Raw genomic sequence first — 14,003 nt, 5'->3', positions numbered from 1 at the left:
CAATTATTTAAAGCAGACTGACAAGTGTGCTGCAGTACTAAGGTCACCCTAACAGCATCACACCTCCCGGGGATGGCAAGCTTCACTGGAAGGCCAGACAAAAAGAAGAACTGCACGTACAGGGCCGGCCAAGCCTCTGGTACCTACAAACTCACCAGCAGGGGCAGCAGTACGAAAAAAGATGGGTTTTTAATGACTGTTGTTTCTCTTTCACTGCACAAATGTGACATTGTAGGGTTGAAACAAAGGTAATGAGTCTTGCCTCACACTCTGCATGGTGTGGACAGCTACAAGGGAATCCCACAGAGGCGACAGGATTATGTGGCATTGAAAACCCATGTACAGCACTGTTTGGTTCTTAAAATATTAATCCAATGATGCATTAAATGGCTTTCATCATACATATTTCTTCCCTGGACTGACACAGGTTAAAAAAAAATTCTCCTTGACAAAAGATACAAGCAGGGCCACTGGGACTGTCTCTGAGGACCAAATTATGCTACAAAAACAGCCACATTATGCATCATAATGTAGTATAACTTCATTATTTTGGCACCGTCACCCAAGCTAATACTGTATTAGCAAAGGTTGCCCCTCAGTAGTATCACTTTAACACTCACATACAGCAACAAGCAACTGAAAGGTGACCAGTCACCCTTTCGAAGGGCCTTCCACTGTGCACCAACACGTGTCGCTGCATTTTTAGTAACTTTTGATCCATTTGAGCTAGAAGTAATTTTTTTGTTAAAATCTGCTTATTATGCAGCAGATGATGGATCATGTGGCAAATAGATAATTATGCAAAAAATATCGCATAATTCCAGTGGCCCCGGATACAAGTAAAAAGTGCCCATATGGGCCATTCATACTGTGTTTCCACCAAGTAAAAGATAGACAGCTCCTCCTGTATGGAGTTTCGCGCATGCGCCTTCATCAGACCTACCTGATGTTCTGGAGTCCGTTGTGCGGAAGCTGTTGATGATGATGGTGGTGAGGTTGGTAGCTGAGGTGAGGCGGGATGTGGGTGGGCAGCTGAGGTCTGAGTTCTGGAAGCAGCAGTTGAGTCTGTGGTTGTGATTGGGGTCGGGATTGGGGCCGGGACTGAGGGCGAGACTGAGGCCGGGAAAGCGGCCGGGGCTGAGGCTGCGGGGTTAATCGGGGTGGGGGTGCCGGGGCGGGGGCGGACGATTCCCTCACCAGCGGACTAGCACTGGAGGTGGGGGCTGAGGAAGCGGAAGTCACAATGGCGGTCGCGGCGGGCTGGGGGCTGTGTGCAGGCAGCACGAAGCACACCTCCGTGCTGAGCTCCTGGCTGCGCTCTAGGCCCGACACCTTCGGGGAGAACGCAGCCTTCGCTTCTGGCTTTTCATCGATGAGCACCCCTGGAAAAAACAAAAAAAAGAAACAAATGGTCAATTGAGTCTGTTACTCTTGCATTGAGTGACACCACATAAGCTGTGGACACAGTAGAAGCATTGCAGTTCCCAAATCAAAAGACGCAGAGATTTAAATTTAAAATGCAATAAAAAATTGATTTTTATACTTCGCCCCTTTCAAAAAAATAAAAATCACAAAAACCACAAAAAAATCAATATATATATATATATACAGACAATAGACCCATTAGAAAGAGGGAAGACAGAGAGGTCAGTATTTCCCAGCCCCTGTGTTTTTTGAGGGCCATAAATGTTGAGTGCTACAAATGTTATTTGTAGCTTTGAAGGCAAAGCACCCCCATTTATAAAAGACGAGGCGGCTAACCAGGTTAAAACTGCTAGATAGGACCAGGAGGCATACCTTCCCTATTTCCTTTTTGCTTGCAGGGCATTTTATTTTTGGGATACTGATTCTCACATTATGAAGTTTTGTGCTTCCGTTTGTTGACCTAAGACCAGTACAAACTTCCGACATCTGATTGATAATAGATTGGAAATAGTCCCTTTGCTTCCGCTTCACCAAAAGCATAATAAAAAAAAAAAAGTGAAACACATATGCTCTGAGGCACCATTTGCAGGCTGGCTGTAGGCAAATGAATCGTCTGCCTTAATCAAGAACGATGGCCCTGGTCCCGTTTCTTGATTAGTTCCAAAATATTGAGATCGAAGGACTTCGGTCACCAGAACCACAACGGGCAAACAAAGTCTAGACAGTACCCAAGTATTTATTCTCGTGACTGCCCAACATCACCTGACAGAAGTCATACAGGTACTCTGGGGGAAACAGGATCCCTGCGCCAAGAGAACTCGTAATATTTATATTAAAAACCCAACCTAAGATACCAGGAAGCAGCGCCTTGACTAATCAATCAGGACACTTATAAAGCACACTACATACCCGTGAGGGTCTAAAGGCGCTGGGCGGGGAGTGCTGCTACTGATCGAGGAGCCAGGTCTTGAGGAGTCTTCTGAAGGCCAGTAGGTCTTGGGTCTGCCGTAGGTTGGTGGGGAGAGCGTTCCAGTCTTGGTGGTGAGGTGGGAGAAGGATCTGCCTCGGGCTGTCGTTCTTTGGATGCGGGGGACAGTGGCGAGGGTGAGGTCGGCAGAGCGGAGCTTGCGGGTGGGGGTGTGGAAGCTGAGTCGTCTGTTGAGGTACACAGGGCCGGTGTCGTGGAGGACTTTGTGTGCGTGGATGAAGAGCTTGAAGGTGATCCTCTTGTTGACCGTGAGCCAGTGTAGATCTCTCAGGTGGGGTGTGATGTGGCTGCGGCGGGGGATGTAGAGGATCAGACGTGCCGAGGCGTTTTGGATGCGTTGTAACCGTTTTAGGAGTTTGGCCGATGCTCCTGCGTAGAGGGCGTTACCGTAGTCCAGCCTGCTGGCGACGAAGGCCTGGGTGACTGTTCTTCTTGTTTCAGTGGGGATCCATTTGAAGATCCTGCGTAGCATTCTGAGGGTGTTGATGCAGGAGTTTATAAGAATCCTAACTAGTTTTTCAATACAGCCTTCAAACTACACTTTTACCGTTTCTAAGTGCTGTAAATGAGAGATAGGAGTTGAGCGAAGGGATATTTGTAGTAAGAATCGCAACCTAAAATTCATCACACAAAGGGATGTTTGCCATCCAAAACTCATCCTGATGTAATCAGAGGCATTTTTGTAATCCAGAACTGAAGCAGCCCTCACCGAACAGAGGGACATTCGAGAATCCAAAACCCAACCATACTCTAAACACAAGAACATTCTGTCTTCTAAAACCTCAACCAGAGTCAGCTAACATAGGGACATTCAAAAATCCAAAACTGAACTAGACTTCAAACAAAGGAACATTTTGTCTTCTGAACCCCAACCTGAATCAGCTAACAAAGGGACATTCAAGAATCCAAAACTGAACTAGACTTCAAACAAAGGGACATTTTGTCTACTAAATCCCAGCCAGTGTCAGCTAACAAAGGGACATTCAAGAATCCCAAACCAACCATACTTCAAACAAAGGAACATTCTGTCTTCTAAAACCCAACCAGACACAGCTAACTAAGGGACCTTCTAAAACCAAGACATACTTCAAACAAAGGTACATTCTATATTCTAAAACCCAACCAGATGCCGCCTAACAAAGGGACATTCTAAAACCCAACCAGACTTCAAACAAAGGAACATTCTGTCTTTTAAAACCCAACCAGTCAGCTAACAAAGGGACATTCTAATACCTAACCAGAATCCGACTGAAGGAACATTCTATATTCTAAAACCCAATCAGAAGTCACCTAACTAAGGGACATTCTAAAACCCAAGCAGATTTCGAACAAAGGAACATTCTGTATTCTAAAACCCAACCAGGCGTCAGCTAACAAAGATACATTCAAGAATCCAAAGCTCAACCAGACTTCAAACAAAGGAACAGTCAGTCTTCTAAAAACCACCAGACATCAACTAACAAATGGACATTCTAACATCTAAACCAGACGTCACCCAGCAAAGGGGTATTCTGCAATCCAAAACTTAACTAGACGTCTTTGAACAGAGAGCTGTTTTGCAATTCAGAATTGGCAGGATAAAGAAAGTAAACATGATTTTTTCCCTGTCCACTGGATGGCTATTCGGAGTAACTCTACAAAGACAAACGTGTAACGAAGTCTCCCCCGCAGAACTTTAGATGCTGGATCCCCTCCTGCCACCCACTGTTCCAGCACCCCCTCACCGCACTGCGCCTGGAAGAGCGGCTTCCACGCACCCACCCTCGCCCCTTTGTTTTAAATGCTCGGTGTCCTACTAAATTCACTTTATTGCATCTGAAGCATCCCGCAGTTCCCCTAATTACCCATCAGCCCTCATAGACAGGAGTACAGTAAAACGTGCATCTCAATGCATCCCAATTAATTTAAATTGATTGCCAATCTAGTCTTCCAATTAAATTCAATTTGCATCCGTCTGGTGTTCAATTAATTTCTATTACTGCCTCGGAGTCGGAGATGTCTCGGCGAGAACGGAGGGATGCTCCGCGAACATCCCTGGAGGAAGGGAGGGAACCCTGCTTCCACCAACTCGGCAGGGAGAATACCCAACACCCCCAATCTCTGCCTATCCACACACAACCCTTGCTCCCCTCTGCAAGCACTCTACGCAGTCCTGTTATAGCATTATAATACTTGGGACTCGGTAATCACTGCATAAACAGCAGTCTCTAATTTCTTTATAATCAGCAACTTGTGACGCACCCAGTCACCAATTATATAGAAACAACATCAGAATTCGACTTTTATAAGGTTGTAAGGTTATTACAGTCGAGTTCTGACGACACAAAGCTTGCTGCCAGAATCAGCAGCAGAGGTGAAAGGCACAAGTGGTCATGGCGCCTGATTGGAGCACCTGTTTAAGCAAGGAAAACTGAAAATGTTATTTCTTTCTTCTGCTCTATTTTTAAGCTTACAGTGACAAGCAGAAAGAACATGTTTATTTTTTACACTCTTTAGTTAGGGAAAAATTAGAATCTTTCTGCATGTTACCACACAATTTGAGCAAGTGCAGCCTTTCCTTTTTTTTTAAAACTGATCTGCAACTGTTTCTAATACCGTTTGCAATAAATAACTAAGAGGATTGTGATGCGTTTAATTTCGCCATAGAGGGTTTAGTTGTATTCTTCAAGGTTGCAAACATGCTCGCTCTTTCCTATGAAAGAACTACGCACCAAGGTTTTAAGTGGGTTGTGGGAAAGGTGATGGTGTGACCATGTAATATATGGATAAATGACCCCCTGGAGTGCATGTAAGGATATTGCATGGCACCTCAGACTTCCGTAACCATATAAAGGAACTTGGCCTTTGGCCTCGTTCCTCTATGTGGTTATGGAACTCCTCTGTGACTTTGAATATCCTTATCATGTATGACAGGGAGTACTTTATCCCTTATACTATACATGGGAGCCCATTAACGTGTTAAACACTGGTACTTATATCAACCTGGTTTTGTCGTAATGTGGAAAAGTAAATTTTGCCATGTTCTGTGTCCCTACGCCTCATCCATCATATGTTATGTGTGCATGACCAATATGCATATGTTATTCCCCATGTCCGATTAAAGGCGCAATTCCAGTTGTGTCCACCTCTGGTATGTCATTTTCCAGTCCTCGTGAATACTACGAATATCAGGCCTATGTAAAGTAATGTTGCCACGTTTCTCAGTGTGCACGTTATTCCATTATAAAGTCCCCGTTTCCAGGCCTCAAAAGGGCCCGGACCACAGATTCAGCTCCTGTCTCCTGAAAGCCTCGCTGAGGAGCGATACAGCCCCCACCTGTATCCTCGACCCTTCACTTACTTCCTGCCTCGCAGTGCCCGGTGTAGCTTGGCTCTGCCTCTGAGTCTGCCAAAAGTATGTTATAGTTCCAGTTATCAGTTCAGTCCTCCTTCTGCATTCCTAAGCTACTGAACTGCATCAATAGTTTCCGTCATTGTCTAGCCTTCTCGGCTCCACGTTAGAGAAATACTGTATTTAATGGTCATTTAGTATTCTTCATCACGCACTACATGAAGAATAATGCATGGTCCAGTCTTAGAATCAAGTTAGCTTTTCCCCTCATGACTTCTAGTTTATATCAACATGTTCCCTAAACATCAGATACCAGATAGGGTTTAGGTACATGTCGCTCCGACCCTCCAGACTTTAGTCTCTGCTCCTAACACAGAGTTCATAGCCCCCAGCTTCTCCTAGTAACACGTCATTGCTAGTTTTCGCGCACCATTAGGTTAGAGGTCCCGGCTCCTTAGGTAGCCCCCTCCTATGTTTCCGCCCATTCATGACATATTCTGTTACGTTTGCGTCACATGTCTATGTATACTCCCAGTTACACCTCTTTTTACTGTTATCTTTCGCGACTGCTACGCGTCACGCCTTCTGCTCCACCCACTGCTACGCCTACTGCAATGTAATGCTATGTGTTCGCGCTATGTATATATGCCTGTTTTTTGTTATTGAATGTTAGCGCGCTCATCCCAGACCTAGCCCCAGCAGCTGCTGGGCCTCTTTTCCCCTGCTGGGCCCCAGTTGTCCTGCTGGGCCCTGTCATTCTGTTCCTATGCAGGTTGTCCTGATCCTGTCCTTATGCTATAATAAACCTGCAGAAACTCCTACTACCTCGAATCTTGACTCTTATTTTATTGAGCTATCTGTTATGCTATAAGTCTAGTCAAAAATAGGGTATTATTTATTTATTTACCACATAATGGCGCCCGAATAGGGACTTGCCCTTTCCCCACGCGTCGGTGAAGCCACGCCGACCCCCTGACCCTCTGCAGTCGTGACGGAACTCTTCTGCGCAGTGGCAGATATTTCTGCTCAAGTATCCCTCAGGCCCACGGAGGAGACGGAGGAGGCGGTCCAGCATCCGAACGAGACGGTGGAGGAACGCGGCGAGTCCCGACCAGAGCCCAAGCCGAGAGTCCAAGGTCCGAGGTATCCGGAGGCCCACCCGTAACTGAAGTCCGAAGTTCGTCGTCCGTCGTCCAGTCCCGTTCGAGGCCTTCCGTTCCGTGCTGCCCGGTGAGTACCATTGCTGGGGTAGTATCTAGACAGGACCAATCTAAATTGACTCCTGGTCCGTGGGTTGGTGGTGCCCAGACTCACAAACGAAGTGTTCACCTAGGTGGATACGGGTCCTGATGTGTCCCTTTATGGGACCGGTATGTTCCGTACTGTTACAGCAGTGCATCCAGTAACTCTAGTCTGTTCCGTTCTCGAGAAAATCTGTTCTATTTCTGTTCTCAGTATTCCAGGTAAAATTCTGTTCGAACTGTTATTTATAATGTTCTTCATGTATTTTACTGTTGTGGTATGAGTGCGATGTGATTTCGTGTTTTTATTGTGTATTGTATTGTGTCCAGATTACAGTTCAGTCATGCCTATATTTTCCAAGTTACGTCAGTTAAAAACTAGAAAAGGTCTATTAGAGGAAGCGGTTCCTGTCCCGCCTAGGGACAGTCCAGGTCATTTTATGTATCAGAAACATGGCATAAGCGCCATAATGTATCTAGATTTATGGGTAGAGTATACCAAACAGTTAGAAGAAAAGTATAGATGGCCCGTATCGGGTACATGGGATGCCGAATGTATCATGCGAGTAGAAGAAGCATTATGGAAAAAGAAAGCCAGACAGTCACAGAAAGATGCCATCGAGTTATGGCGTAAAGAGGCGCATAGAAGAACGGAAAAGGAAGTCAGAAAGTCAGAGTTAAGTAAGAATCCCAGGAACGAGCCCAAGAAAGAGAATTAATCGAGATAGGTGAACAAGTCAAAGTCGAACAGTCCGACAGACAGAGGCATGCCCTCATTAAGGGTATGTATCCTCTCCTTGCCGAAGGTTTGCCAAAAGCGACCCCAGAGGCATCCAGTAATTTCCCGCCACCATTAGTTCCGACCAAGCTACGTCACAAACCGACCGCAGCTGATATTTTTATTTCGTCCTATCTGGACGACACAGTCCCAGAATATGCAAATCCTGTTCGCGCTCCGCTAGTCCCTGTAAATCAGGCACTTCCCGCTCCTCCAGACACCGGAGTACCTGTTACGGTACCCCCGGTCCAGCCTACAGTTCCATTTCCCACTCTGCCAGGACGTAGAGCCTCAGTAGACGACTCCAGTTTAGGGGCCGCAGGAGGAGCTACTCCTCAAACCCCGCCGCCACACAAGCGTTTATCAGCACTCGAATTACATGCTCAAGCATCACAGCGTACTCCTAAAAGTAATAAGTCTGTTACAGAAATCAGGCAAGCCCTTAACGAATGTGTCTATGATCCAGTTCCAGGCGAATATACTATGGTTTTATATTCCTTACGTGTAAGGAGGGTGACCGAGTATCTAGTCACCTTACCGAATATGAAAGAAGATCTAGACAGAATATATCGTTTCATCCGTACAGGGGATGATCCAGAAAGTATTGGCGAGATTATGTCTCAAAGGAAAGCCGAGATTCAGCTCATGATATTAAAGTTCCTGATCAATTGTCTAATAAGAGAACAAGATTACCCGTCTAAAGATTCCGCCGAAATGAGAATCTTGACAAGGTGGAGTGATAATATAGCCGAGGGTAAGCACAAGACCGTCGGTGCTATGGAGAATATGTACAAGAAAATTCGTAAAGAAATAATAAGGTTACACGAACAGCGTAAAGCAGCACAAGTAAGTGAGAAAGAAAGTATCTCTGATCCTGAAGAGGAAGAGAACGAGAATCCCGCCAGAATAGCGTATGTAGGAAAATCTAGATTTCCAGATCGCCATTTACGCCTAGAACCCAAGTCTGTTTTTCATCATCCAGCACCAGAACAAGGTTCTCTAGAACAAGTATTTCAAGCTACCGATCATATTCTGAAATCACGAGTCGGTTACAGTGAATTAAGTACTATGCATGAACAAGAACTAGCCCGATCAGCAGTCCGATGGATTACTGATTCTACCACTTTTCCAGACGAAATAGTGGCACAAGTGTTTCTGAAACTGCCCCCAGCCGAGCAACGACTGGTGGGTATGTATATGATCCAGCACCTCATTACTTTGTATGAGGGTCAACATTCTGATCCAGGTCCGTTGCATGATATTCTGAACGAGTTACTCCAGTATAGATGGAGAGGTCTAGGTACTGATTTAATTAGTGTCATTCTAGAACAGCGCCACAAATATAGAACGTTTCTGAACCCGCATTTTGTTCATGTCTCACCTCCAGAAAGTAAATCGTTTTACATAGACAGACAGAATCCGTTACGAGAAGTCCACCCAGTCCAAGGGGCGGGTGGCGTAATGCAACGAGTGTTTGTATACACTCCGATTTCAAAGATGGAACTTCTTGAAATGAAGAAATTAATTCCCTGTCATGACAAAGATCCAGCAGGGTTCCATAGAGAATTAAAAGACATGCTCCGTATGGGAGAATACACTTACCCAGATATCATCAAAATGTTAAAGGTCCTGTTACCCGCAGGGGTGTATGAAAAGTTAAAGGAAAAAGAATGGGAGGTGGGAGAGAAAAAGATCGATTGGGCAGCTCTAGAAGCTGAAGACAAGGCACGAGTACCAGGTACCGGTCTTGGAGATAAATGTAAAGAATTACCAGAATTATTGATTCAAGTTTTACCCAGATTATTGACAACTAGGAAAGAAGACTGGGATGCAATCTCAGCCTGTAAACAGAAACAAGATGAAGATATTAGTGATTTTTATTCTAGATTTGAAAAATGTTTCAGTATCAACAGTGGTCTCAAGACAAGTAGTGAGTCATACCCTCATCTTTTCGTTACTAAATTAGTCGAGAATTCAAGTCCACAAATTAAAAATCGAGTTTTGAAAGTCGAAAGCACCTGGCAAGCTAATACTCCGTCCCAGATGCTCCAGATGCTCCAGTACCACCAGAATAGAATTAGAGAAGAGCAAGAACACGAAAGAAAACGTATGAAAGACACAAAAATGAAAGTGCTAGTTGCACAATCTGTTCCTCAAGACAGTCAGAAGAGGGGTCCGAATCAAGTCAGTCATCCTGCAGCTCCCGTTAAAGGGAACTGCAATTATTGTAAACAGCCAGGTCATTTTATAAACGAGTGTGCAGTTCTGAAACACAACATAGCTACTGGTAAGACTAAAGAAAGACCACGTCCGCCAAGACAAGAACAAGTTTCACAGATTCCTCAGCCACAGAATGCACAACAGACAGTTTCCGCACCGCAGCCTATTGCTGCAACACAGCATGTCACATCACAGATGTACCAGTATGCACAGTCCGAGTATCCAGAGTATCAGTCATATTCATGAAACAGCCTAGAGAGGGAGGTAGGCTTGCCTCTCATCGAGATACCGGTAGACCAAGAAGGTCCCTATGTTCACAGTCAAGTATTAGGGAAAGACAGAAAGTTTTTGATCGATACAGGGGCAAGTAGGACCACAATTAGTCATGCCGAAGTTCCAGGGGCTCCGCTCTCAGGCTCAAGAAATGTTTCCCTTGGATTTTCAGGAAAGCCAATAGTTAATGAAATATCAAAGCCAGTCACTCTAGAAGTAGGTCCATTGTCCCGTACTACTGATCTGTTACTTACTAAGTCATGTCCAGAAAACCTATTAGGTATTAAGACACTGAAAGAATTAGGTGCAGTTATTTGCTGTTCCCCAGAGGGAATACGTCTGTTCCTACGTGACTTTAAGGGTCACTATGTATTACGAGATTTTGATTCCAGACTGTCTAAAGTTCCGCAGCATTTATGGGCGCAAGGTCCAACTGATGTAGGTTACATGCAAATCACACCCCATCGTGTGACTCTCAAGCCAGGTGTAGTGTTACCACGAATCAGGCAGTACAGATTGCCACCCGAGGCTGTAGCAGCCTTATCCAAAATTATTGACGAGCTCATGGCTCAAGGAGTAGTTGTAGAAACTGACTCCAATGTATGCAATTCTCCGATCATTCCAGTCATGAAACGTACTGATCCAAATGCACCCCCAGTATATCGATTAGTGATTGATTTACGAGAGCTTAATAAATGTATTATTCCTCAGTACCCAGTTGTCCCAGATATTTCTTCCCTGTTAACAGCCATTGATTCCGAAGCCATGTTCTTCACTGTCATAGACCTTAAGAATGCATTTTTCAGTGTTCCAATTCATCCAGACAGCCAGTTTCTTTTCGGATTCTGTTTAAATGGAAGGAGCTATATGTTTACACGCGCTCCTCAAGGTTTCACAGAAAGTCCTAGTATTTACAGTCAAGCTCTCAAGAGACAGCTAGACAACATTCACATGCCAACTGACACTGCCCTGCTCCAGTATGTCGATGATCTACTGATCACAGCCCGTTCTGAACGTGCTTGCGAGCGAGCATCACTTACAGTTCTGTATTTTCTAGCCGAGATGGGGCACAAAGTGTCACCTTCGAAGCTTCAATTCTGTGTCCAGCAAGTGGTATACTTAGGACACTTGCTGTCCAAGAGGGGTAGGCAGTTGACACCCGACCGTATCCAGTTAATAGCGAGTCTTCCCCAGCCCAGAACCCAGAAGGAGGTACGTGCTTTTATCGGCCTTACTTCTTATTGTAGATAATGGATTCCCCAGTATGCATTTCTAGCCAAGCCACTGATACAGTTAACGACACAGGAGGCAGCCGTATCGACTGTCCTCCCTTGGACATCTGAACATACACTTAGTTTCAATGAGTTAAAGAAAGCCCTATGTCAAGCTCCAGTTCTAGCCACACCGAACTATAGTAAGCCTTTTACACTTTTTGTTACTGAACGCGAAGGTACAGCATTGTCTGTTCTCACACAAGATCAAGCAGGACAATACAAGCCCTGTGCTTATTTTTCGAGCACATTAGATCCAGTCGCCCAGGCGTTGCCTGCGTGCCTCAAGTCAGTTGCAGCCACAGCACTAGCTATCAGACAAAGTGATTCCATAGTTTTAGGACATTCCCTGACCGTACAAGTTCCACATTCAGTAGAAGTTCTTTTAAACCGAACACAAACTCAGCACTTGACAATTGCACGTTTAACAGGTTATGAATTGACACTGTTCCAGCCACACATAGAAATTAGACGCTGCAACGTTCTGAATCCCGCTACACTGTTACCATCAGTTAATTCAAATCTAGACCCACATGATTGTGTGGAAGTAGTTAACATTACGACAAAGCCAAGACAAGACCTGACAGACATTCCGTTACCAGATCCCGACCTGACACTTTATGTGGATGGTTCATGTATGAGAACTAGTACAGGAGAACTAGTCGCCGCGTATGCAGTGACTACTGACACTGAAGTTATTGAAACACACCGTATTGACACCCTGTCCGCTCAAGCAGCAGAGCTAGTCGCTCTGACACAAGCCTGTATACATGCCAAGACCCTGAAAGTTAATGTTTACACAGATTCACGTTACGTATTCGGAGTTGTACACGACTTCGGAGTGCTCTGGCAGGAGAGAGGTTTCATGACTTCTCATGGAACCAAGATTCAGCATGGTCTCCTTATTCAAGCCCTGTTAGATGCCATACATTTACCGACATCTATTGCTATTATGAAGTGTAAAGCACATACGAAAGTTACTGACATTATTTCCCAAGGTAATGATCTAGCAGACCGCACAGCCAAGCTTACAGCACAGACTCCAGACATTCCAGTTAACATGACACATACTCCAGATCCGACTAAATGCATGACAGTTAAAGACCCTACTCAAGATGTCATAGATATCCAGTTACATGCTACTCCCGATGAAATCAAGAAATGGTCTGAACAAGGAGGGGTCCAGACAGATCAAGGATGGTTAACGAAGGGTAGAGCCACATGGTTTCTCCCCGATTCTATGGTTCAAATCATTATCAATACCGCACATAGTCCAGCCCATTTAGGAGAAAAAGCTATGTTAGACAGTATCCAGAACATTTGGTTCAATAAGCATTTACGAGCTGCAGCCAAGCAGAAAGTCCGTACCTGTATGATATGTTGTCAGTTTAACCCAGGTAAAAGTGTCCCGGTGGAACAAGGTGGTTTCCAGCCCCCTGACCACCCTTTTGAGGTCCTCCAGATGGATTATATTCAGATGGAGCGATGTCGAGGTTTCAAGTATGTCCTTGTAGTTGTATGCGCTTTGTCCAGGTGGACAGAAGCATATCCAGTCCCAGATTACACAGCCGCGACCACTGCCAAGCAGTTGGTTCGTGAATTTTTCCCTAGATACGGACTCCCTAGAGTCGTATATTCTGATAACGGTCAGCCATTCTCCTCAGAGTTAATGAAGCACGTTTCCCTGTTGTTAGGGTACCAGTGGAAGTTTCATTGTGTACGCCATCCTGAAGCAGCCGGTCTCGTTGAGAGACATAATCAGACTCTGAAAATTCGAATTGCTAAAATATGTAAAGACAAGGGTGTGGACTGGCTAGTAGCTCTGCCAGTCGCTTTGTTTTATATGCGCATGGTCGCACATTCCAGATCAGGTCTGTCCCCGTACGAGGTCGTATTCGGCCGCCCCCCTAACATGTGGGGTACTCCTAGACCCCGAAGTATTACCGATGTTTCATGTAATATGCTGACAGATTACCTAGCTTCCTTGATGTCTGCCCTCAACTCATGTCGTTCACAGGTTGCCGCCGCATTTCCAGACAATACCGAGGTGGCACCGCACGAGATCGTTCCAGGCTCCCTTGTGATGATCAGAAATTTCGACAGATCAAGTCCGCTGGAACCACGTTGGAAAGAGCCACGCCAGGTCCTCTTGACCACCCGTACTGCCGTCAAGTTGGAAGGCAGGAAGGGGTGGGTCCACCTTTCTCATGTAAAACTTTTCAATGGATTGAAATCAGTCTCCAAAAACATTTCCAAGGATTTCCAGGATTCAAAGGACTGCCAGAACATTGTTTTAAAGGACTGTCCCGCACAAGACATTATTACAACCCCTCCCTTGTTAGAGAAAACCCCGCAACAGGAGTATAAGTTGAAGCTCAGGTCTAGTAAAATAAGTCAGTCAGTTTGATTGTATAAGTCCTCCCCTAGGTGAAACGGTTAGATTGTTTCTGACATGTATAAAATAGACCCCCATAGT

At 45.1% G+C, this 14,003-nt stretch overlaps 1 protein-coding gene across 5 annotated transcripts in view; it reads right to left on the bottom strand.

Annotated features, from left to right (window-relative positions):
- FBRSL1 (fibrosin like 1) overlaps positions 1 to 14,003 on the bottom strand; it is a 1,147,774-nt gene that overhangs the window by 44,482 nt on the left and 1,089,289 nt on the right. For all 5 annotated transcript variants that reach the window (XM_078667898.1, XM_078667900.1, XM_078667899.1 and 2 more), the window contains exon 7: positions 944 to 1,382. In XM_078667898.1, the coding sequence (XP_078524024.1) occupies positions 944 to 1,382 (439 nt within the window). The remainder of the gene's footprint in view (positions 1 to 943; positions 1,383 to 14,003) is intronic.

Source organism: Lissotriton helveticus, chromosome 11 (assembly GCF_964261635.1).
Source record: "Lissotriton helveticus chromosome 11, aLisHel1.1, whole genome shotgun sequence".
In the NCBI taxonomy this organism is placed as follows: Eukaryota; Metazoa; Chordata; class Amphibia; order Caudata; family Salamandridae; genus Lissotriton; species Lissotriton helveticus.
The sequence above is the reverse complement of the archived record's forward strand: the minus strand, read 5'-3'. Positions and strand labels throughout refer to the sequence as shown.